The sequence below is a fragment of the Myxocyprinus asiaticus genome, chromosome 45 (genome assembly GCF_019703515.2).
Source record: "Myxocyprinus asiaticus isolate MX2 ecotype Aquarium Trade chromosome 45, UBuf_Myxa_2, whole genome shotgun sequence".
Classification (NCBI taxonomy): Eukaryota; Metazoa; Chordata; class Actinopteri; order Cypriniformes; family Catostomidae; genus Myxocyprinus; species Myxocyprinus asiaticus.
In genome coordinates, this window is record NC_059388.1 from 27,801,303 (window position 1) to 27,828,003 (window position 26,701).

The 26,701-nt window shown below is 38.4% G+C and overlaps 2 protein-coding genes across 3 annotated transcripts in view; both read left to right on the forward strand.

Annotated features, from left to right (window-relative positions):
* Positions 1 to 7,259: 7,259 nt before the first annotated feature.
* On the forward strand, positions 7,260 to 14,130 carry LOC127435029 (transmembrane protein 209-like). 2 transcript variants are annotated; one of them, XM_051688146.1, is made up of 15 exons: positions 7,260 to 7,329; positions 7,701 to 7,859; positions 8,018 to 8,076; positions 8,167 to 8,298; positions 8,463 to 8,683; positions 8,800 to 9,004; positions 9,088 to 9,263; positions 9,389 to 9,460; positions 10,443 to 10,539; positions 10,621 to 10,746; positions 10,886 to 10,983; positions 12,456 to 12,570; positions 12,811 to 12,908; positions 12,989 to 13,062; positions 13,247 to 14,130. In XM_051688146.1, the coding sequence occupies exons 2-15, from the start codon at positions 7,723 to 7,725 to the stop codon at positions 13,299 to 13,301; spliced, it is 1,665 nt and encodes a 554-aa protein (XP_051544106.1). In that variant the 5' UTR covers positions 7,260 to 7,329; positions 7,701 to 7,722; the 3' UTR covers positions 13,302 to 14,130. The 2 variants fall into 2 exon arrangements, with proteins under 2 accessions (XP_051544106.1, XP_051544105.1); XM_051688145.1 differs by having other exon boundaries at positions 7,281 to 7,329; positions 7,682 to 7,859.
* Positions 14,131 to 14,603: 473 nt separating this feature from the next.
* LOC127435028 (putative adenosylhomocysteinase 3) overlaps positions 14,604 to 26,701 on the forward strand; it is a 57,567-nt gene continuing 45,469 nt past the window's right edge. The window contains exon 1 of the mRNA XM_051688144.1: positions 14,604 to 15,116. Within this exon, the coding sequence (XP_051544104.1) occupies positions 14,664 to 15,116 (453 nt within the window). The 5' untranslated portion in view covers positions 14,604 to 14,663. The remainder of the gene's footprint in view (positions 15,117 to 26,701) is intronic.

A 26,701-nucleotide genomic window follows, 5' to 3' on the forward strand; every position in this document is an offset into this window, starting at 1 on the left:
ATCGTTCGCCACTGACCACATGATATTGATGAAACGCCTGATGTTATCAGATCTAATAAACCCCACCTGATCTAAATGTATAAGAGATGTCATAACTTTACTTAATCGGTTAGCCAGAATTTTTGACAATATTTTTACGTCTAGCTGGATCAGGGAAATTGGACGGTAACTCTTACACTCGCTTGGATCTTTGTCCTTTTTAAGAATCAGACTGATACAGGCTTGTGTCATGATTGGTGGAAGCTTTCCATTCTTTAATGATTCCATACAAACTTCTAACAAAAGTGGAGTCAGTTCTGTAGCATAAGATCTCAAATATTCAGCCGCAAAGCCATTTGGCCTCGGAGCCTTGCCTGTAGGCAAGGCCTTGATTTTTAATATTCCCTTCCAACTCCATGAGTTTTTGTGCTTTGGATTTTTTGATGAATGAGGCTTACTGTATGATCCAACCCCTAAGAACTGCCTTAAGTGCCTCCCAAGCCACGCCCACAGAGGATATTGAGGACCAGTTGGTCTCCATATAGAGACTGATTTCAGCCTTTAGCATTTGTTGGAATTCAAGATTTTGCAAAAGGGATACATTAAAGCGCCAACTATATGATTTATTTTTCTCCATATGTGGTAGCACCTCTAAACTCACCAGGGCGTGATCTGAGACTAAAATGTTTCCAATTGAACAATCAACAACAAATGAAACGAGGGACTTAGATATATATTTTAAAATATATATATATATATTCTAGAATAAATCTTATGGACTGATGAAAAAATGTATAGTCCCTACCAGTTCTATATATGAGTGCAAAAGTCTCCAAATTTCTGTAAGACCAAAATTTTTACACATCCTGTTGTAAGGCTGGCACCAGAATGTCTACAACCAAAAGGCGCCATTTCCGGTAAAAGTCAAAAAACTCTGCGAGAATCAACGTCATAGAACTCTCTCACAAAAGCTGAAATCTACACCTGAATATCACCACATGTGATAAAGTGCAAATCGCTTTGTGCTGAAATCTACACCTGAATATCACCACAGTGTGATAAATTGCAAATCGCCTTGCTGCCCCCTCTTCTCTCGCCCCCTTCTCCCCTTCAACAGATCAGGACCAATACAAAGACACAAGATTTATATGTAAAAAATGTAACAAATAACATGAAAACAAAGAATGCAACTGTATGTGTTTGATATCATTTAAGAGGTCTCTGTGCGACTGGTATAGTGGTCTCTCTCCCATGTTGATAAAACTAATGGTAACAAAGTTATAAGGTCTTTGCCAAATACTGCATAATTCTGGAGGTGTCTCCCCCTCCTTGACCTACAATTGAAATTATCTCCTGTATGTTAACAAGGTTAAACCCCAGGAAGTCAAGAACCCATTCACCCCCAAATCCTCATTGTCCATAGGATAATACCATTTGGTACACAATGTTTATTCTGTCTAGATATTTAAGGAAAGTTGGCACGAAGCTCTGGGAATCTGTATGCAGATCTCCCATGCTGTACCGCTGCATGTAGTTTTGTCAGGTATGTTTCTTTGACTTGTCTTTTATTTTTAGTAATGCTTGTTTATTCTGATCATATGAAATTGGCTTTGATTTGAATTTCTGCAACAATGTTTTATATCCTACCTGACAAATAAATTGTTATTATTTGATTTATTCTGAATTCCTCTGAAATCGTTACTGGAGTTTTAATATAGGAGGAAGCCATTTAAAGACTCTCAGTTTGAATTTAAACCACTCAGGACAACCAGGTAGGACAACAACCTAGGACAACCAGGTAGGACAACCACCTAGGACAGCCGGGTAGGATTTGAATTTCAATAGACCAGGGTAGACCATACTGGAGCTTTAATATAGGAGAAACCACTCAGGACAACCGGGTAGGAGAAAGCCATTTAAAGACTCTGTCACTGCTCACCGCCCGTCTTAGCAAGTTGTATGTACGTGACTAAGCGGCAATATCGTCTGGTTATGAGAAAAGCCAAACCAGACGATATTAGTTAACCCTACAACCACTGACTAAAAACGGAACTGGCTATCCATTTTCGGGAGGTTTATGTAATTTAATAACGGCCGGCGTAAGTCTCCAAAGATCAAAAGAACAATGAATAGAAGAGGATTTAGGGTAATCAATAACCTAAAAATGTTGAATTAAAAGAATGATCAGAAATTAATTAGAGCTTAAATATAAATTAGAGGTCAACTTAAAATTGGAGTCAGATTAATATAAAATTGGAGTCAGATAAAATGAATAATGGAATTAAATGTGTGAATTAACAATAACTGATTTACTTCAGCGCTCAGAAAAGACAGAACAACGTAGAGACCTTCAAGGGCAATTTATTGAAGTTCCACTCCGGAACGGATATGAAAATGATTTATATCCATATATATATATATATATATATATATATTCCTTTTTCCTTTTTTACACTGTGAAGCGTCAATGTTGCTCTAGGGGGCTTGCTCACTTTTGCTTCACTATGATCAAGGACTGAGTCCATCAAAAGATTAAAGTCTCCTCCCAATATTATATCATGAGGGGTGCCAGCGGCTTGCAACATCCCTTTCAAAATCTATAAAAAAGCCCTGATCCTCAGCGTTAGGTGCATAAATATTAGCCAAAATCAACCTTAGCCCCTGAATTTCTGCTAAAACAATAATGACTCTTCCTAACTTATATTTACTCTGTTTGAGACATTTGAATTGTAGATGTTTAGTTATCAATGTAATGACTCCCCTGATCTAACTTGAGCCAGCACTAAAGAAAACATGTACACCCCATATCTTCCCAAATTTTTCAGTTTCCTGCGGGGAAAGATGCATTTCTTGAAGAAACACTTTATCATATTTCTTACGTTTAAGAAAAGAAATAACCTTCCTTCTTTTTATGGGGTGCCCCAACCCATTCACATTCCACGTGGAGAGAGACAATCCACTCATATTAACATTTGACATTTTGACATATTAGAAAAAAAGTGGGGTTGTGTGTCAAAAATAAAATTATAACAACCACATTCCAACATTAGTGCAACAATCAAACCCCGAACTTCCCCCCAAACAAAACAAAACAAAAAAAAAAAACAGAAAAAAGACAAATGTGCGCATTAACCTCACGCATGACAGCACCAACCGGCGTCCATTCCTCTAAACTCAAACAGTCCATGTACGCCTATGAGAGCCCCCGCGACAACTTTGCTGTCGGATTACTCAAGTCCAGTGTTTCTATACACATTTTGTGAGAGAGAATTACACAACAGAATATAATCTATAAAACAAACTCCAGCCAATAGGAAGCATAAGCACAAAGAACATGCAGATTCATCCACAAACTGTCCTGAAGGAGTGCTATTCCACAAAACAAACTCCAGCTGCTAGGCGAAACCAGCACAAAAAGAAACAAAAAAGGCGCTCAGTTCATCGAACAGTCAAGTGAATGTTCAGTGAGTCAGGCCCACTCGGCTGCAACATGAGAACTACAAATAACTTACTCAGTCATTGACTTTATGAAGGATATTGCTTGCTGTGGGCATGTAAATATTTTGCGGCCATCCTTAGTATCTATTCTCAATTTGGCCGGGAACATCAGTGCAAAAGCGACCTTCCGTTGATGTAAGAGTTTCTTGCATTCCTTGAATCGATCACGTTTCTCTCTTGTAGAATTCGCAAAGTCTGGGAACAAGAAAATGCTGTGGTTCTTCCAAGAAAGCCTTCCTTTACTCCTCGCCTCACATAACACGAGATCTTTATCGGATGATCTCAGAAATTTGGCCAGAATTGATCGGGGCCTGTCTCACTCCGCTGATCTCCGAGCCGGAACTCTGTGAGCTCGTTCGATTTCCAGCTTATGGCCTGTTATCGAGCAGACTCGGGAAGAGCTCGTCTAGGAATTTCACCATATCTCGGCCTTCTTCGTCCTCAGGAATTCCAACAATTCGGACGTTGTTTTGCCAGTTACGATTCTCAAAGTCTTCCAACTTTTACCAGATGTGCTCCAAGACCGCCTTGGTCGCTAACAGATTAGCAGCTAATTCCCTCTCCGTTGACCCCAGATAATTGATACGTTTCTCAACATCTGCCACTCTTGTAACCAACTCAGTGAATTTCATCTCCATGGCAGTGATCTATCGCCGTATTACAGCAAGATCCTCCAAGTCAGCAATGACCTTCGTCAGCATTGTCGTCATGTTCAACAGTTGACGCTGAATCTCTTTCACCTCACTGGACAAATTGAGTCCCGGGCTTTCAGCCTGCTGTTCAGGGGCTTCAGCTTGAGCACGTAAGTGTCTTTTAATGTCTCCAGAGCCAGAGGATTTTGAATTCTTTGACATATTGTCTTCATAGAACAGTTATGGAACAGAGTGTACCGGTTTATGATACAAAAAGTATTAAAACTAGCAAAGTGCGCAGAGCTCACCTTTCACGCGTCCGAACCTCGCATGGCGCCACGCGACCCATAATAACAAAGATCTTAAGAGTGTATATGTTAACTCTGAAAGGCCCATTTTAAAAACATCAGCTTCTGATTGTGGAATTAACGCTTGTCTGCAGATCAGTTGAAATGACTGCTGGGAAGCACCAGCCAAACCTGAAAAAAGCACCAAAACAGAGTTTTTAACAAAATACAGTACAGCAGCATGTGAAGATAGTTTTGATAATGTCATAACATGGAGATTGTGTAATGTCTGTTGTCTTGGCTAATTCAGGCAACAGAGGTGGAATGCGAGGCAGATCAAACGGTGCTGCCCAGAGGCACTCTGGATCAGATTGCATTTTGGGTTGAAGCCCTTCATTCATTTGTGACATTTACAGTCGTTTCAGCCTGGCCCCTCAACGTCCCTAAAACAGGGCCCCTCGTCTTTCTGGAAAATCCCTGTGAGCTTGTGTCTGGCTCCACTTGTGTTCCGTGCCGGTGGAGGAAACGGGCCAATTATGGAGGACTAAGACGCATATGATGTCATCCCACACACACACGCCCTCCTAACTGCACTATAACAGACTACAGATGAGACTGAGTGCCTCACAGGGGGAGAGAGCACAGTATCTGCAGTGAATTGATGATGTAACAAAATTGAGGATTGACATATAAAAGTTTGGTACACAAAAAAAGCATTGCTTTCACAATTTGAAAAGTGGTTGCATGAATATTGCAATAATGGATTAGTCCTATTTCATTAGTCATATGCATGCAGAACTCATTGAGGCAGTGGGCAATAGTGTACAGGCACATTATCAGATTTCAAAGGGACATTAAGGACAATGTCCTGTAACGGCACTGGGTTACAGACTGTAACCATTTGTTTCCCTAAAGGCCTGCTTCACTTTTTTTTTGAAGAGCCCATGAAACTGGAAGTTGAGATGGTTTATTTTTATTTTATTTTTTTGTAAAATAGCCAATAGGCTTCAGTGATTACATGAACCATGATTTGCTACTGATTTGCTATTTGTTGGTATTAGAGGTAAGAGAAAATGTCATGCTAGAGAGCCTTTTTTGGACCAAAATTTGTAAATGCACCTTTTTGCAAGATGAGTGATACATTTTTATTAGGTTTGTTTTTCTGGGAACTACTGTACATTGTAAATGTGTAGCCTACTGTATATCTGCTAACAGTTAATTTTTTAAACTGTAGACTTGCCAACTGTGACTTATTAGCCGTGACATCCTGTATTTTGGCTGAATTTTTACATTGTCCAGTATTTTAGTGGTGAGGTGCTTGAGGGGGACCATAGTCTATCGAAATGCTCAAAATGCTGAAGCGTCCCACATACCTGTGCCGAAAGTTGGCAACCCTAACAGTGGCATATAGAGGGCATTTTAGATAAAAGACATGGACTAAAAGCCACAAAACTTCAATTTTGATTTAATTGGGTATTTAAACTCTAAAATGCCACATCAAAGTCACAAAACATTCAGACAAAAAAAAAAAAAAAACAGTGCCATTCACACTCTTTTTGAAAGAGAGGTTATATCATATTGGAAATCTTGTTTGAATGGAAAAGTGATGTGCTGGAAAATTAAAAAAAGATATAAACATAAACTGTGTTTCCTGAAATGACTACCATGAAACGATGCATTTATTTCGGCATTGCATTCGTTCAGTTACTTTGTGGCGTAATGTACAGAAATGTATTAATGAAAACATTCAGTGTTCAAGACATTGTTTGGTGTTATAAAATATACTTTTTGGCTTCATCGATTACCCAAAAGAAGATATCTTTTTACTTAATTAATCTTGTTTAATATACATTTCCTCCCCCTGTTTTTTCTTTTATTGTTTTTTTTATTTTTATTTTTATTTGCGTGTGTGTGTGTGTGTGTGTGTGTGTGTGTGTGTGTGTGTGTGTCTTATAAGAAGTTTTATATGAATTTTTCTGTATAGTTTTTAATATTTGTAATTTTACAAACAATTATGTTAAAGTTTACTGAATTAAAAAAAGAGAAAGAATCAACATCTCTGTAAATAAAAAAATAAAATAATAATAATAAAAAAAGACTCAGCTCTTATTCGTCGTACTGGAAAAATGGGTTGCACGGTGTCTTACTGACCTCTTGTGCTTTGAAGAGGGTTTGCAAGAAGGCTGTCGCATTTTTAACAGACAAGAGTAGACTGGTCAAAATTTCTTTAAAGGAATAGTTCACCCCAAACTTAAAATTCTCTCATCATATACTCACCATCATGCCATCCTAGATGTGTATGACTTTCTTTCTTCTGCAGAACACATATGAAGATTTTTAGAAGAATATCTCAGCTCTGTAGGTCCTCACAATGCAAGAGAATGGTGGCCAGAACTTTGAAGGTCCAAAAAGCACATAAAGGCAGCATAAAAGTAATCCATAAGACTTCAGTGGTTAGATCTATATCTTCAGAAGTGATATGATAGGTGTGGGTGAGAAACAGATCAATATTTAAGTCCTTTTTTACTATAAAGCTTTCACTTTTACTTCTTCTTTTGGTGTTGGTAATTTGCCTTATTTGTGCATATTGCCACCTACTGGGCAGGGAGGAGAATCCCTTTAACCGCTCACCTTGGTATCTCTTTCTCAACCTCCCTCTGTATCTGACAAAGCTTATACTTAAAGAAACATACGTGAGGACACCATGTTTTCTCCTGAGCAAACTTCAAATTTGAACTTTTTATGAAAAATTATTAAAATGATAAACTCCATGGAGCAATGAGGGGGTCATTGTAGGCTCACGTTGGCTGTGTAAGTGACTCTGACACGTGAGATGCTTTTATTTTGAAATGTTGTTCTTCTCACTCTGTTGATATTCGTCTGGCTTCACATCGCTGAGATTACCGCGTTTATGGATGACTGAGACCGAGGAAGTATGTTTTGTACTTTTAATTATATAGTGTTTAGGCGCGGATTAGAACTAACAAATACATATATGCTTTCGTGTTTTGTTTATAGTTAAGTGCGTTATCCAGCTGTCTCGCTGTAAAGTTTTCCTTATGTATGCATGGGTCATAGTGTAACTTTACATGCCAGCTGATTCACATTGATATTAATATTAAGAAACTACTAAATGATAAAATAGTTTTTCATTATGACAGAAAATGCAGCAAAGCATTGCATTCTTATTTGAGTCACTGAAACACTGTGGAATGATCATTTGCATGGATTTCCATCCTGTGTCATAAATAATGCTGCTGCTGCTGCTGTTTGTTTTATCATAAGTGCTTCTGGTGTGTGCAAGGTGGTAGAGGAGCAGTGCAGATATGACCCCATCAAAGGAATGCATGACCTCTTTCATCGACAAGACCATGAGGATGAGGAGGGAGGAAAAGGCACGGCAGGTGGTCCTGGCCTGGGCAGTGCTGAATGTGTCATTGGCAGGGATGATCTATACTGAAATGTGAGTTCATACATGTATGTATTACATATGAATGTTCCCTTTGCATGGCTCAAAAGCCGTAACTTTGAGCAACTTTTGCAGGGGACAATCCTGGACAGTTGCTCAAAGTCTTTGTTTAAGCTTTGATTATAACGTAACCAAGTAACTTTGACTTTTAGGTCTGGAAAGCTTCTTAGCAGATACTACAACATAACCTACTGGCCCATCTGGTATATCGGTAAGTAAATGGACAGTCATGTCTTGAAAGGTGGCAGTGGACAGAGTTGTACTGTATGACTTCTCTTTTGATTGTGATTTTGTCGCACAGAGCTCGCTCTGGCCTCCCTGTTCAGTCTTAATGCGCTTTTCGACTTCTGGAAGTATTTTAAGTACACCATGTCCCCTTCCACGATCGCCGTCAGTCCAGAGCAGCATCGACTTCTGGGGCTCACTGGCTCAGGTGAGTTAGTTGGCACCTGCAAAGTAACACATTAAAAACATTTCACTGCAATCTTGCATCTTCCAGGCTACTCAAGGACAACAGATCATGTTGATGCTTGCATACATTTATATTGAACTGATCGGCTGTTCCGTAAGACAGATCCATCCTTTTTGTCTTATTAGGGATTCAGGCCTCTCCACCTCAGAAGCAAGAGAAGAAGGAAGCTCCTGTCTCAGTCCAGTCCTCACCTCTGCAGGGACAAAATGTGCTTTGTTTTAGCCCTGCACGTCCTTCTAGCTCCAGCCCCAAATTTTCGCCCAGCTGTGTGTCTGGGTACAGTCCACCTTTGAGCAGCCCGTCCTCAGCAGGAGGACCGTTTTCCCCATCCATGGCCTTTGGCAAGGTTTGTGCTTCTCGGATAACTCAGAAATGCTTCTTGAATTTGTACTTTTATATATTTTTATTCTATTCAAGCACCCACTCAAAATGTTTCCTCATGAATAATTATAACATCTGCAGGTGTTGAACTATAGTCCATCGCCGAATTCCTCTCCATACCCAAGTAACCTCGGACCGGTGGAGGGCGCCAGCGTCCGTGCTCGTTACCGCACATCCCCATCCGTCTTCAGCTCCCCCGGAGGAAAGGAGGACTACATAGATGACATGAAGACTTTAGAGAAGTTTTTACGCTCAGAGGAGGAGAAAAGCCACCGCAGCCAACTAGGTAAGTGTCTTATGAGGAAAGTAAGTTGCATCAAGCTGTCCTAAGGAGTAGCCTTAGTTGTAAGCATTTTGATTCCTTTTTAGGAAGTCCAGAATCGGCATCTCCTAGACACAGTCCAACGTTCTGGAACTACAGTCGTACAGTGGGGGATTACGCACAGAGCCTGAGGAAGTTCCAGTACCAGCCAGCCTGCCGCTCACAAGCCCCGTCTGCCCATAAGGATGATACAGAGTTGGGTTCCAAACAAGCTGCTGAAGAAGTATGTATAAAATCACTAGCAAGACATTAAATCGTCTTTTTTAACGATTTTGTGTTCTTAAAGTGTTTTGAAATAAAGGCCTCTATAAATGTCCTGTTGTTTCAGATATTTCCATTTTATTACAGGTGTGGGCAAGAATCACAACCAGTCGTGTGGTAAAAGATAGTATTGACAGCTGGACTGCTAAACTGAGAAACGTGAGCACATTTATTTTATGTTTAGATTTATATTTAATAGGGCTGGGAAATGTAAAGCGTAAAAAAAATTAACTGAAACTGAAACTTCCCTATGTTTTTCCCCACTTTCCGTGGCTAAAATTGGCATAAATAAATTTCCAGGAAGTACACGCTCGACTCGACTGCACATCCTAGCACAGAAACTGATTGTGTGGAGCAGTGCACGCTTATTCATTAAGTGACGCATGTCCCGGGCATAGTAAGGGAGTGGATTTACTGTATGGAGAATGTATACTTTACCCGCAAGCGGTGAGCCAAGTGGTGGAGAGATAAGGGCAAGCTACCATATCTCTTTGCATCGGCAAAAATGCTTAGTGTCATCTGAACCAATGTCAAAAATGAAACTGCCCGAGAGAGACTCAGCATGTGCGCGATCGAGGCAGCCAGAGAAAATAATAATTTTGAGATTATAAACTTAAGCATTTAATTTGTTTTATATCTGTATGTATAGTGTCTTATAATGCATTGGCAATGTACACTTAAGTTTATCTTGCCATTAAAGCTTGATATGAATTGAATCTCCCCATCTGAAAAAGTCCACTGGAAAACACCTGAAGCCACACTTTTAATTACAGCATGTCCACTGATTTTATGGCATGTATACATATACTTGTATCAAAGATTTACCTGAAAAAAATGTATCTAATTAACTCAATCTGCAAAAAACTGAATTTTAACATGTACATTTTGCAAGTTCTTTGAGAACAAGTATAAATTAAATATATTTATTATTATATTTTAATGTTTTTAAAGTACCGTGATTAATCGCGGTTAATCACAGACAACTTTTAAGTGTTTCACAGCCCTAATATTTAGAGTTTCTTCGGTTATTCATCCTACAATATATTATTTTCTATCCTCAAAAAGAAAAATCTGTGAAGATTTTGCTTTAAGATAACAGTCCTTAAAGTAAATTGCTTTCTACTCATCGTACCCATTCCAGTGGATAAATGACACCATTCTCGAACATCTGGTAAGAGAGATGGACTCTGTTAACAGTCAACTCAGGCGGATGGGTTGCCCTGAGCTGCAGATTGGCGGTAATTCTCTTTACTTCCCTAGATATTTGACAATATGTTTGTTTGAGCTGCTTTTACAGTTGTTGTTCTTTTGTCATGAAGAGGCCAGTATCAGCAGTCTCAAACAAGCTGCTGTGGTCAAAGCCTCTGCAATCCCCACCCTCAATGCTATTGTACAATATCTGGACATCACACCGAATCAAGAGTATCTGGTGGAGAGAATCAGGGGTAAGCGGAGAACACAGTTTTGTATTCCCTGAAAATATTTTACTGTGGTCCTATTTTATGAACCCTTCTTATTGTCTTTCAGAGATGATGTTATTTGAAGTTTCCTGATGACAAGTGTCCTGATTTTCTTGTCTTGCAGAATTGGCCCACAGTGGCTGTATGAGCTCGTTTCGCTGGAATGGAGGTGGAGATCTTAAAAATCGGAAATGGGACACAGACCTTCCGACAGACTCAGCTGTGAGTTCCTCCAAAAATGTGCATCATTTGTATACCAGTTTAGAGAGCATATGTACAAATATTATAGATGCAATGCTTTTATTTTTACATTTCACAAGAATCCTATAGATGATGTTACTGTTTACGAACAAACCCCTGGCGGCAGCACTTCCAGGTCCTTCGGCACCCTGAAAAAGACCTGCTGTCTTTGGAAAAGTACTGCTGTCTATGAGCACTTCATTTAAATTGAACTAAAAATGCCCCAAAAGTGCCATTAGTTGAATCGAAACAACCCATTTCCAAAAGATATTGAAGATTTGGGCTTCCATCACGGTCAGTGAATCAGGACAAACTCAGGATTTTACATAAAATATGATATTTACGAATCACCGTCATTGTTTTTGCCTCTGCTTTAATAAAACCCATTTGCCCCATGGCTAGTGATGGCGAAGGAATCGTACAATCTCAGAAGATCGCAAACGGTTGTTTTAAATTTCCAAAGCACAACCGCTGTGGATATGAGACCAAATATGATCTAACAATGATCTTAAACCACCATGTGAGATCTAACGGGACCCCATCACCACCACTGCAGTGCATACTGTTTGTGAAAGGATATGTGCATAAAAATAATTTAATATCTCTCAAATATGTCTTTGCTTTTATTTTGAATGCAGTAAGTACTGTGTACAATATGTACAATGTTTGAATATATTAAATAAGTCAGATATTATTATTTACTGTATGTGTCCCAAAATGTAAGCAGTAAAGATGCATTTTACTTGTGTGATGGTAGTTTTTATTTTTACATTCTACATTTCTCAGGCTTTAGAAGTGTGTTAAACATGTTAGAATTAGAGGTTGACCGAAAACTAAGGTGGTGGAAAAGGCAGCTAACCGATTAATTTGCAGATAGTTTTTAAAAAAATCGATTCTTACAATGTTAGAACATTTTCTTAGTCGCACGGACGTTGAGGCCAGAGTCCAACATGAATAAAATCCCAGATGTAGCTTATTTTTCAAACAAAATCCCAATAATAATCAGAAGAAAAAAAAGATTGGCTGCATAACCTGGGACTCTTTAACATTAAACAAGCCTGAAACACACCGGGGACTCTAATTTTGAAATGATGGAGACTTTACAGTGCTCTATATTGAATATTTACCAAATTAAGCTTTTAATAGCCTAAATATTATTATTATTATTATTATTATTGCAATATATGAAGTTGGAGACACTATGAATGTGCTAACGAAGGTTGTTCTCATATAGTCGCATTTTTCTTTGCATGCCCTCGCTTTAATTTTAAAAAAACGTAATTATCAGAGGATAATTAAGTGTACCCCAAGCGCAAGCAAAGCAAAGGTTCGAATTGTATCTTCATGGCCCTAACCCTAACGAAATGTGCTGGAACTGAAGAGAGGCATAGTTGCCTGTTGTGTGACCTCACGGTAACTTCATCTTTATAAGTTCACTTCCTGTTCTGTTGTAGATCCTGATGCATGTGCTGTGTACATACCTGGACTCAAGACTCCCTCCACACCCTAAGTATCCAGACGGAAAAACCTTTACATCCCAGCATTTTATACAGACACCAGACAAACCAGGTATTGTCAGACACAGTATAGCATAGAGCAGTGGTTCTTAGCTGGTGGATTTTGCATAATGTTGGGCGTATGCAATTCATGGTAATATGGTTTGAAGGACATTTTTACTTTTGGACTATAATTATATTAGTACTATGTTGGGTCACCATCACCACTTGATGTAAAATCTGGGTCCTAAAGCCAAACCAGCTGGCACAGAGTATTGTACAGTATCTTTAATCTATGACTCTGACGTTACAGACATGTCCAATGAGAACCTTTTCTGCATTCATCAAAGTAGCACAACCCCACCTCATTATCAGCTGGTTTACCAGGGCCACATCTACAGCTTGCCCAAGGTACATTAGATACTCTCCAAACAAAATTACAGTTATGTAATGCTTCTGCTTTGTGTACCTAACGATTTGTGTTTTCACAGGGCAGAAATAACTTGTTCCATACCATCCTCATGTTTCTCTACATTATTAAGACCAAGGAATCTGGCATGCTCGGGTGAGTGTATATCAATCTGTGATCTGCTTTTAAGTGGTTATCTCAATGATTAGTTATGAACACTATAGCTTTTTCTACTTTGAGTCTACCCGCACTTCTTTGGACTTTGAAAGTATGTGTTATATTGAAATATGAAATCTTTCCCATTTTTTTTTTTTTTTTTTTTTTTTTTTTTTTGTAACAGGAGAGTGAATCTAGGTCTTTCAGGAGTGAACATACTCTGGATCTTTGGAGACTGAGGTTGTCATGGCACAACTAAAGTCATCAGAATTATCCACTGAGAGGACAACACTGTACACACTCTATGAATATGATAAAGACTGATTTTTCTACCATTTACATTCTTGTCACATTGCATGGTTTTGAGATGCATTGACTGGATTATCATTACTTGCAACCTGAATGCAAATACAGATGAGCACAAAAGTCTTTTTTAAATGTACAAGAATTTTTTTTAAACTTCATAAGTATTTATGCCTTCAAACAGTGTCAAAATGGGTCTTTGATTTTGTACTTTATAAAGTGTTTTTGTAGTTAATTTTCATAAAAGCTTCAAGTTTAGTTTTGCTTTTTTATTTGAATGTATGGAAATAATGTTGTTTTATATGAATGTAAATAATAGCCTATTTACTGTACATTTTAATAGGAAATAAGTAAACTATAATAGGGCAAGCTGGGTTTTGGTGGATGCGGCAGGAATTTTGTTTTATTTGTAATGCAAACATGGTAGAAAATGTTAGTTTTTTTGCACCGTAGTGGTTGCTCGACATCAGGCGATCCATACTCAACACTTGTACAGGTGAACATCTGTTACACATGTAGTGACATGCAACCATAAACATAATTCTACAATAACTATCCTTATGAGGAATAAATGTATAATTTAGGTTTTAAGAAGCCATTGATGTAGTAATGTTGAATTACTTGCTGTGTTTAAAAGAAGGGCTTTTCATGTTTCATCTCTTTAAACTTTGGAGGGCTTGTGACACTGATCTTGAATGGCAAGTTATATACAAATTATGTTGTTTGTATTTTCTGTGTCTGAAATGAAACTTGAAATGGAATGAGTCTTGTCTTTGGTTTTTAAAATAATATATGCCTGACATTGTTCTTGTGTTTTGCTCCAAACAAAACCTTGGACTCTATTCACAGATTTAACCACAGGATGCTATTGCTGTTCCCTGCAGAGGGATCTTAATGGTTAAACGGGCACATGGACAGTTAGTACCATTTCATTCTCTTTAGTGTAATTATGCAATTTTATAGTTCACAGCTGTAATTTTTTCATGTGCTATATCTGGAATAGATTTCATAAAAGTCCTCTACATTTAACAGTGGCTTCAATAGCAAGAAAACACAAAAAAGTATTACGGTACCCTTTGAAGTCAGTGCCATGGTGAATACCATTACTGCTATAGTACTTTATTGTAAGGGCAATGTTGTTATCATGGATTAAAAACGTCATTTACATGAAAGATTTTGAATAAATCTATCCTCTGAAAGTTAAATATACTTAATTATGCTAGATAAAGTATTTTATATTATTATAATTTTTTTAACATTTTAAAAAATATTATTATTCACCATACGGATAACATATAATGATCCGAGCTCACGCCACTAAAGATGAACTACACGTCCCACAATGCTTTGCGCGGAGCGTCATCAGACAGTGCGTATGCGCTCGTGTGTCGCTTCTCACTGTATTGGAAAAAAGCCCCGTGTGGATCACAGCGATGTCAGTCCAGGCTGTGGCAGCGAAAATGGCTGAGGTCGAATTAAAAGACGTGGCCGTTAAAGACTCTCGCCCCGCTATTTCTCCGCTGACACCCAAGGCAGAGGAGAAAAAGAGTGAAAATAACTCTTCTTCTTCATCATCATCATCATCCTCCTCGGCGGCCGCAGCGGGGGAGCCGAGCCCGGTGGCCGCCGCACCGAACCCCGTGAAAATGCCACAGGCGTCCGCAATGAAGCGGTCGGACCCGCAGCAGAACGGCGGCGAGGCGTTCATCAACTGCGACGGCACAGTGGCCGAGGCCCCGCGGATGAAAAAGGTAACGTGATTCGACACAGGGCAGTACGTGAGATCCGTGATGGAGCTCGTTTTGTAGCGTCCGTCCGCCGCGGTGTGGCGATGATTCTGGCCTAACAACTGTCCCTCAGTACCGTAACAGCTGTAAATGAACGGTCTTGATCTCACAGATGAAGTCTGACTCAAGGGTTTCACCAGGGTTTGTATCTGAATACGTCGATCTTGATCATGTTTCTAATGATTGATAGAGACCCGCAGTGCGCGTGTCGTGGCGCTGCATGCGTTTCATCTGGGGCAAACGACAGTTTGCTGGAAACATCTCTTTGTTGCAATACTAACACTTTATAATAGTCATTATTAACTAACATTATGCAATGCTTCAGGTCAGTAACGTAACAGTTCAGTAGTACATTCTAAAATGAAAGATTAATGACAATTCTTTGTACATTAATGGGTTAAGTATTATATAATGCCATACTGTTAGTTATTGATCTTAATGAAAGTCATGATGCTTTTTTTTTTTTAGTGTGCAGCAGTGCCATTTGTAATATGAGTTTTAAGATGAAAAGGCAATGTGAAAAGCCAGCAGGTTGGTTTGTCTTTATATTTGAGTGTTGTGATGAGCTATGGATGGACATTGCAATTAAATGATTGTATTTCCAGTTACAGTGAACGCCCCTGGTTGTGGGTGACTAATCCAGTATGATTAGGTTGCTTTGATTGAGAACATGTCATTGGGAAACACTGCAAATATATGGATTTATCTTCCCTGTTTGAAATGTCCGTTTTTGTTCCCTCTCCAAAAGCAATGTCAAAATGTTTGTGTCTTAGATTCTATAAAAAATTGTTTGTTTCATTTCTCTATAACTGTTGTGTTTTAGGTTGTCACTTTCAGTAGAACTTTAAAAAGTCTGTTCCACCCCACTATGATGTTTCAGTAGGGATAAATCAAGTTGGCATCCGCCTGGCATGAGACTCAACCTGAGCCAAGACCCGGACACCTTTGACACTTCTCTCTATCATAAGCGGTGTGTGGCCAGGGACAGATCAGGTGCTTAGGGGAATTTTCATCCTGCTGGATCACTCTGCCGAGTTTCTCTTGGCTTGGCCTCTGACTCTTATCTGCCCTGGCCGTTGCTCGGAAGGTCTTGGCACGGGCTGTGTTCTAGTAAAAGAATATCTTTCCTATCTTATCGTGGCAACCGAATACAAGATGGTCCATAGTTCAAGGTGGAGATATTTACTGTTTATCAGATTCATTAAGCAATATTACACAAGTTAGAGTAAGTGGTTTGTTATAAACTAAGTAATTATTGGAAATGTATTGGCTTGGATATAAGTGCAATCTAGCAGTATTTTCGACTTTTTATTTAGACAGTGTCAGACCATGAACTTTGTGGCTCAGATTATCTGAAAGGAACATTCCGGGTTCATTGCAAGTTAAACTCAGTCGAAAGAATTTTTTAGCATAATTTTGATTGCCACAGAAAATAATATCAACTTGTCCCTTGTTTATTTAAAAATCGTGGTTACAGTAAGGCTCTTACAATGGAAGTGAAAGGGGCCAGTCCATATACGTTGAAATGCACAATGTTTCAAAAGTATAGCCACAAGACAAACATTAGGCTATATGTGATAAAATCTCTGTTCTACAGGATTTTAGCGTGAATCGCTTATGGGGTTCACCGCATTGCGTAATATTGGTTATGTTAACTTCACTGATAAATAGAGCTGTGTCGGCACAATCAAGTACCGATATATCGCAATACATTTTCTCATGATATGTATCGATACTTTAGATCCATGTATCCATATTTATATTCAACTTGTGAAGTGCCAGGCGATACCCAGCCCTACTGATAAGGTTAGTAAGCAGTTTTATCACACTAAAACAATGTTAACACGTATAATAGTTAGGCTACATTTTTGGCTATACTTTTTTAAAAGTTTGTATTTTAATGTTTATGGACTGGCCCCATTCACTTCCAGTGTAAGTCCCTACACTAGCAGCGATTTTTAAATGATTGGGATGAGTTGAAATTATTTTCTTTGGCAATCAACATCATGCAAAAAAAATGCTTTCGATTTTGCTTGACTTGTATTGAACCTGGACACATCCTCGAAGTGGGGTTGGCACCATCCCAAAAATGCTCTTGGCACAGATACGGTTATGCCACGCAACTGTCATGAAGGATCGATGCTTTCAGTGCAAATGCCATTTTTAACTGTGACTGACTGTAACCGCCCTGTTTTATAAGAAAATATAATCTTTTGTCTGTTTAGCCACTTATAAAGCACGTTCACTGTTCTGGAAGAGTTTGTTAAAACTTGCCCAGAGCATGTGAGCGGAGTGGAGCTAGTTGTCGCTCCGCTTATATTCACTTATGTGCGATCGCTCGACCCCAACGCTCAAGTTCAAAAGTCATCGCTCCACTCCTTGAGCAGAGCGGCATAAAATAGAAAGAAATTAGGCAGAAGTTCTTTGTCAACATTCTTGTTGCATCAGGTACCAAAAAAAATCCCTCTTCATATTGGCATACAAACTAATATTTCATGGTGCAAATAACAACTGCACAAACAATGCCTTGTAGGCTACTTAAAAAAAACTTGTTCCCTATTTGGGCGTGGTTATTTTATATGGGGACGTGGGCGAATGTAACAGCCTAATTACCAGATCTTCTCATTGATTGTAATCCTGTGCTAATCGTTCATGTCAGTCATTTTATGTACTTTTTGCGGGCTACGCGTTCCCGCACCGGTAATGATAGTAGTGTCTTTTACCTATCAAACGCTCTAAAAATAACCCCTGTTATTCTTATCCCATGCGAATTAACGTGTTGGTAAAACGTCAGTGAATCTGCACTGTCCAGCCTGTGAACCCTTTAACTAATTGTTTCTAAAGTAATTGAGAAGACACCAGAAAATGTGTGAAAACACGCTTCAAAACTTCATCTAACGCTGGCCATTGCGTTTGGATTGAACATACCTGTATTGATTCTGCGAAGTGAGCAACTGGAGGGGGGAGGGTGGAAACTTGTTACTAGGTAGACCGATATATCGGTTTGAACTATCAGCCAATTAATTGGTTATCGCCTTATCCACCATCTTAGTTATTGGTATCATGCCTATGCATTCTGTCTCATCACAGATGCAGCTATATGTAGGTGCTTATGGCCTGTAGTTCGACTAAGGATTGTTATGACCTTTGTGACCTCCAGGCATTGGTGTGAAATTTGCAATTAGTGGAGTAGAGAGATTTTAAGGGTGTAAGGAGGAATTGGGGGTGCTAATAGATGTTCACACTGCTCCTCTTTCATTGTTCCCATTGCAGCGAGTGAGCTGCCGTTACTTTGGCATCAGATGTGAGGTTTGCACATGCCTCGCACTGTTGTGAGGTTATGTCACTAAGCTTTTGTTCCCAGGATGCTCATGCCTAACAGGCTTATGGTGTGATGCAAACAATGCAGGGGAAGCCCTTTAGATGACTTGCATGTTACAATGCTAGGAATGTTCCAGGTATAGTTTACTTATAATAGCTAATATTTAGCATTTATACACTGCCAGAGAAATGTTTGGGGACACCTACGAGTTCATTATCATTACTATATACTACATATTAGAAGAATAGTAAAGTCATCAAAACTATTAAATGGCACAAATGGAATATAGGAATTATTTAGTGACCAGAAAATGCATAGATAATGAAAACTATCTTATATTTGATATGTTGTTTTTTTTTTTTTATTATTGTTTCCAGTATGCTGGGGACTTATTGGCTTCTTTTCCTTCTTTATCTGGTCATAGCATATCCATTTAACAAAACTAAATTAATATTTAAAGTTTTGTATTTGTCTACCAAACTTAAGTCAAGTAATTAAGCATAAAACTTGTGGTCAAAATATTATATGAGATCATGAGAAACAAATTCAGTCAAGTGTGTTCAAACTTTTGACTGGTAGTGTATGTTAATAATGCAGTAGAGTACATAATAATTTTAAAGGTGAGTGATAGGGTGGTTTTATTTATCAAATAACACAAGGAAAACTGGTAGTTTTACTCTTTATTTAGAGCAATATAAATATAGGTTATTTCCCAATTAGTTTGTGCTTTTCACAGAAACTAGGCCTCATGTTTATCATAAACAGCCTAGAGGTTTTTTTTTTTCTATCTTCAGATTTTATCCATCCATCACTATGAAGAGACAATGTTTATCAGTGATATCTTGCTGATATTTCTGATATATGGTGGGATATGGTGGAGTTCTGTTTGCCTGAACTTTCCAAGTTCCCATAACTCATTATCTTTGTGAGTGGCACTGAGTTCGAGAGGCCTTCCATGAGTCAGAGCTTGTATGACATCAATGTCTCTTTCATCATGTCAACAGCCACCACCACTATGATACTCCGAAGTATGTAGAAAACCAATACAGCTAGTTTTATCATTGGATTTTTACTTCTTGTTTTGTATCTTTTAATTTTTAGACCTCAATCCATGTTTTTTCCTCTATTTCTCTTTTACGGGAGTGTTAAAATTTCTGCTTTGAAATTAAGGCCAAGGAGATCTGTGGAACATACCGTGATTTGATCAGTAGCAGTTCGCTCATTACCAAGTTCCTCATGGCTCACATGACGTCCGTTGAGATTTCAGCCTGCGCTCGGTGAGAGCAGTTGACAGGAAAATATTTGTCACTATGGTGTGAAGTTTGTTGACTTTGATTAATGGTGGAATGGAAGTAGAGAGCTAGATCTATAAGTTTGAGCCTGCCTGTGTTTATCTGCGCTCTGAAATGACCCAGTGAAACATTTAGGAGGCAGTTTTTCAATTACTAATGTTAGACCGACGTTAAGATGTTTCCTTTTACTATTCCCGTTGTTTTCAATAATTAATCTCATTACAATAACTCAGTCAATTATTTTAATGTAATATGCTTAAAAAGATGCAGTTTTATAATTATTTTTTAATAGGATACACCAATATGGAATTTCTGGGCCGATACGATGATTCACAGCTCATTGTGGCTGATACCGATAACTGATAATTAACAAAATGTTTAAATATGATCACAACTAGTGGTCGACTGATATATTGCAGAGGCCTATAAATTGGCCGATATTCGTAATTTTTAAATTATTGGCATTGGCCGATTTGTTTCTTAAGGTCGCGAGGGCGCCGAGAATCGCCTGCTTGCATGTGAAGCGTCTGAGACATGTAAACGACCAATCACAGTTAGTTTTGTTACGTGCCATCGTGTTACTACAATAATAGACCGGTGTGCAACACAGTCCGCCATAGATGTGCCTGAGGTCATGATTGGCCCTTTCCCACCTACAGTCCCAGGACTTTTCCCGTAGTAACTTTCTAGATGAGAACTCTTACGAGGAGCGGAACAACCGTGGAGACTTTTCCTCCTTTGCTTTCCGACTCATAGAAGTATCCTTTTAGTGACGTCATCTAGTATCTCCCTTTTTTCTTTTTTTTTTTTTGTGACGTTATTTACACGCGATTTCAATGGCAACAACAAAATCAATAACGACGATAGTGTTTTCAGATGAATGGAACTCTCTTAACAATTTAAAAAGCACCTTATTTCATCCTACCTTCATCCATTCTTATACAGCCTCCAAAGGCATTTTCCAGTTTTCTGACGCAGCCTGTGTCTTCAGGTTACAATTTAAACTGGGCGTGAGAGTGGTGCTCCGTGCTGCAGCCGGAGTGAGAGACAAGACGAGGCGGTGAGAGACAAGACGAGGCGGTGAATGTGCTCGCAACCACGCAGCATATGCTGAACTCAGCGGACATAATGTTGAAATGCACTATAAACCTTTTTATCAACACAATCTGCAAAAGTCTTTTATGACTCAACATAAATTACTGTACTTAAATACTCACTCATTTACTTAGACATCTTGAGAGGCAAGTTAATCACACAGTGACAGGCACACAATACTTCCCTCATGTAAACTAGATTTCATGACGGTTTAAAGAACAATAGAGTTCAGTTACCCACTCTCGATAAACATCTGAGTATTTATATTCGTCATCCCAGGAAAAATGTTAAGTAGTAATACAGAAATCACTTTATTTTCTGTGTAGTCACGTAGTACAAACAGTACGGATGAGATGAAAACTCAGTGTTTCTCCCGATAGTCACACACATACCCACATATGTGAAACTGGTGATCCTCTTTAGATACTTTGTTATTTCTGTTAAGGGAATTGTAAAATTAGCGCAATTCTCTGAGTAGCAGGCTTCCCAGATAGCAAATTAGGCTTGGGCTGGATCTGGCAGCTAAAACTTAGTTTACTAATGGGGATAATTCTATCAGCCAGAATCAAAACTTCAGAATCAGGATCAAAAGTTCCTCTGATTCACAAATCATGACGTTCAGTCTGTGACAATCCAAGCAGGTGATCCAGGCCGTTTAAACTGTTAGTAGATTGCGGCTCGCGCTGGATCCGCATGAGCGTGTGGGTGCAACTTCAAAGTAAAAGCGCTTCATGTGCGCTATGAGTAAATGTCATATTCACTATGTTTGCATGATTGATTGATTGATTTTTTTTTATTGATTTTGTCTTGAGAAAATGCGATTACTAATGCGCACATGCCATCCATGGTTGCAGGACTACTGTGTGTACTGTTATTTGCTTCTTCCTAATAAATCAATTTCTTCATGTGCAAATAAATTGCAAAAATTTGATGACTAAACAGAAATCAGAAGAAACTGCTGTCTACCAGTTATAAAAAACAAAAACAAAAAAACAATCTTTTTTATGAAGTTAAAGTTTTGTGTGAATTTTAGTAAATATAGTGCTATATAAGAATTTTTTTTTTTTGCAATTTTATGTTTATCTTATTTACTATATTAAATAGTGTGATATATATAGTCATTGTATCAGCCACCATGCTCTCTGGATATCGGCCATTAAAAATCCCATGTTGGTCGACCACTAATCACAATTAACAGGAAAAGGTAAAAACATGATGCAGTTTGAATATTTGTGAGTTGTAATGTTAGAAAAGTCTCAACTCGCCATATACAAGAAGCACATTAGTTTCACTCACAAACTAGTGTCTTTAGCCATTTCACGCCACTCTATGAGGATTATTTCAAGATCTATGCACCGTTACTTTGTGTTTGGGCTTGTTTTAATCACGATCCTTTGTTCTAAGTAAAGATAAGTTTTCCATATTCTGTATTACTGTTCCATAAACAGAATATGGGAAATGGTTGTTTCTTACAGCAGATGATCCAGATTAAAACAAGCCTCACAATAATTAATGATATAATAATAAATCCTCAAAAAAAAAAAAAAATAAATAAAATCTCACTGAATGACAATTGCTTGGTTTGCAACACTAGCTTATCTTTTATAGTCAGACATGCTGAATCCCTGCCTGAAGGAAAGAAACGGAGGTAGTCAGAGATTCTCAGCCTCAAGCAAATAAACCGTGACAAATTGTCAGAAATATCGGTGGTAATTCCACTATCGTGCATCTGTATTTTTTTATTTAAACCTGTGAATATGAAAGGCAGCTTCTACTATAATTAATTTATCCATTAAAATTTAAATAATATATAATTTTTCACGTCGCGCTAATGTGAATATCATAACGATCATCCTCTTTCACATTGCGTTTGAGAATTGGCTGAACTGTCATGAACATAATGTCACAATGTAAAACATCTTAATGATAGTAAATGATCTTAATGGCTCTTAAAAGGTTTCAATTTCTATACAGCAATACTTCTTTTTGTTTCTTATGACTTGGGAGTAAAATCGGGCCAGAACATTGGATACGCCGGTAAAGTTGTTTACATGCAACTAGAAATCAAGGTAATGGACAAAAATCCATGTATGCTGATGTTTTTTAGTTTTTTGCTTAAACCGTCTATGACCTTCCCCCGTTAAAGTAAAACGTGGCGTTAACATGACCTAGTATGTTGTTGGCTTGAGCATAGTTGATGTAAGAACATGCATGTAAATGCGCTTATTAACATTTCCTCAACAGATGAATTTGATAAACTCATATCCACTCAAAGTTTTCCCATCTGTCAGCAATGGTAATTTGGTCACAGTCTGAAGCCGTGCACTATGGAGGCCTGTATCACCATATTCTATTCATGCCACTTGTTGTTGAAGAATTTAAGCAAAAGGACAACATGTGTGACTCAAACAGACAAACAAAGTACACTTGGATTATGCTCTAAAGGAAAGTGGCACTACAATCAAGCAATCGAACATGGTGGTCATGCCAACTGAAGCATTGAGGGGGTGATGCACTCATCATCAGTACAGTGAACTGCACGTCTGGTACCTTGACCACTAACAGAAAACAGTGCCCTCCCTGAATCATCATCTCCCACTCTCAAACACTCATCTCTATGTCCTTGGCAGCAACCCTAATGGTGCACTTCACCAGGACCAGCTATCACTTTAAAGGGCACAGCTGAGTTTTCCCTTTCAGTCAGGCAGACTTACCCGCACCACATTTATATTTTATATATATATAAATATATAAATTATAGTTTTTTTATTTTAAAAAATGATAAAATATGAGTTCAAAAAACAAGTGTAAAATTGTAAAAATTTAAAATTTACCAAAACTAATGTTGACCAAAAAGGGACATATTTTAAGTATTTAGGAATATTTTGATATTTAAAACATTATTTTTTATATCATAAGTTTTTAAAGCCTTAAAAGGAAATCATAGTTTATGCCTATTTGTATTATTTGATTTATATATTTTAAGTTAAATATGTCAAAAATGACTTCTTACTGTGTATGAAGCAAAGCACACCTATGATAGTTTATGACAATTAATCGTGAAAGCCTTTAACAAGACAAATAATCGCCACAGCCATAAATCAGACAATTAAGCGTCATAATCGCAATTATTTGACAGTTAATCGCCAGGCAAATGTCATAATCTTGACAGCCCTAGTATCAGACCTCTCGCTGAGATTTGTCTCGTTCTTTTTTTTTTTTCATAAATGTAATGTTTGTACTATTCCCTCAGACTGAGCATTAGGACATTGCGCAATGTGTGCTGCCATATGTTGCTACCATTTCCCAGTGAACCTGCTCAAGAGATTGCCGTTTCCATAACGTGGCTTGATAAGCCATTGGAGTGCAATCTGTGACTTGCTCGTCATGGTTTATCACAACTAAGCTTCATAATAGCAAGGCTAAAGACCAGTCAAAATAGGCATCAGTCAGGCAAATCTGTTGGTGGCTGCCAGCTGTTGTCTGATTGCATGGCTGGTTTAGCTAACCTGTAGGAAGCAAGATAACCAGGTCCAAGCTGTGTGCCTGCCAGTTGGTTATGTTTTCCTGCTGCTGCAAGTCATGTATTCAGTAGTATATGTTAAGCTTTGCTTTGTAGTGATTGTGAAATAAGAACATTTTAATCCGTGGTTTATACATTTGCTTACTGAATACATTTGAATTTGCCTGATGTTGAGTGAAAGAGTGAATTCGCATCACTTATTCAAGCTGTGCAAGTGAAAGATTAATCCACTGGTCCGAAGTTTGCTGGGAATGTGCAGAACAACAGCTTTTCCATTGACAAAATTGGCATTCCATTTACAAATGATGACTGGATTGGTTTGTGGTCCTTGAAATGGTGTAAATGATTTCTGAATGTGTTTGACTTCAGAATTTTAAAAACATTGATGGCTAATTCAAGATACTTTCTGTCATTTGACAGATAAAGAAATACAGTAACTGTTCTAATGTGTTGTATTGAAAGTTCTTAAATTGGTGTATGCTTGCCGAAATTCCAAACACTGCCCCAGTTGCTGAAGCTAGAATTGTGGTTGAATGTATGGGCAAGTGTGAGCTCCAGTATGCAAGTGAAATGGCCACAGAGAGATGCCTAGAGCAATTTGTAATGTGACCTGTTTTGTAGCTGTAAAATATGTAATACAGTCAACAGGATTGCACATTTTATTAACCATTTGCCCTAACCCAAACACCAGCCCTAAATATAACTGTCAGTGGAATACAAATGTAATTTTAGAGCGAAAATGCAACCTTAGAATCGCACTCATCACTGATTATGCAAATGCGATTACTTTCTGGTTTCCGGGGGACCAGATGGTGCATTCAAGTCATGGCGGATTGATTTTTATGAGTTGAACACCACAAAATGGCACCACAAAGTAATATCGAGTGGGGAAACTCAAAATGAATTTTGAACCAAGGCTTTCCGATTAAGGGACATGTTGATTTATATCATGGTGAAGTAGGGGGCCTGGGTAGCTCAGCGAATATTGATGCTGACTACCACCCCTGGAGTCGCGAGTTCGAATCCAGCCAGGTCTCTTAAGCAACCAAATTGGCCCGGTTGCTAGGGAGGGTAGAGTCACATGTGGTAACCTCCTCGTGGTCGCTATAATTGTGTTTTTTTCTGTGTAAAGTGTGGTTCTCGCTCTCAGTGGGGCACGTGGTGAGTTGTGCATGGATGCCGCGGAGAATAGCGTGGGCCTCCACACGCGCTACGTCTCCACGGTAACGCACTCAACAAGCGATGTGATAAGATGCACGGATTGACTGTCTCAGATGCGGAGGCAACTGAGTTTCATCCTCTGCCACCCGCATTGAGTCACTACGCCACCACGAGGACTTGGAGCGCATTGGGGATTGGCCATTCCAAATTTGGGGGAAAATAATAAAAAAAAATAAATAAAAGAATCATGGTGAAGTAAATTGTTATTGGAAGTAATTTATTTTAACTTGTAGGTTTTGAATATGTAGTTTAGTTTTTATGCATTTTGGGTATTTTTAATGAAGAAAATGATAAAGCTTGCCAGAAAATAAGACTAATTTATTTGGTTGATGAAGTGACAGACTTGTACAATGAAACAAGTGATAAAATGGATAAAGCATCAATTACACACCTAATGCATGGTTTTGCTCTTTTTTTTGTGTTTTGCCATTAGTGCTAAAAAGCTTCCTGTCTTCTCCAGTACGTAGAAAAGTGTGAAAGAGATATGAAATTGCGAAACAGGTCTGTTCTTTCCAACTAAAATCAGTTTAACGCACATCAATTTACGATATCCGACATCATATATACGAACTTCCCAGGAGGACTTGAATGCACCAAGAGCCTGTGTCTCTAAATTTGCTTGAGCAACACGCTGTCCGTAATGACATATGTCTGTATAGTAATGAAAATAATGACAGAAAAATGGAGCACAGATGAAAATGTGTAACTCAAACTTGCTTTCCTTTCCGTGCAGAAGTACTACTTGGGGCCTCAGGTTTTTCATTTAGTTAACTCTGGGATGCACATGCAATGTTCACAGTGAAGGATTGCAACTTAGATCCCTGCACCAGCCCTTCACAAAGAACCTTCATTGTGTTCAAAAACTGCTGCATCACAATGAAGTCTTACAAAAGGGCAAGAAAAAGCCACCCTTCATTCTTTCATTTCCTTTCTGCCAGTCAAAAAACCTCTTTTGTAATGCATGGCTTCATCGTGACCATTACCCATATTTTAGTGGTTTGGCTTGCCTCAAGCTTCGCAAAATACTGTTGCATTTGTCAGCATATAACCGTCGGAATTAGCCATTTTTAATTTGGACTTTTCTGCAGTCTTCTCT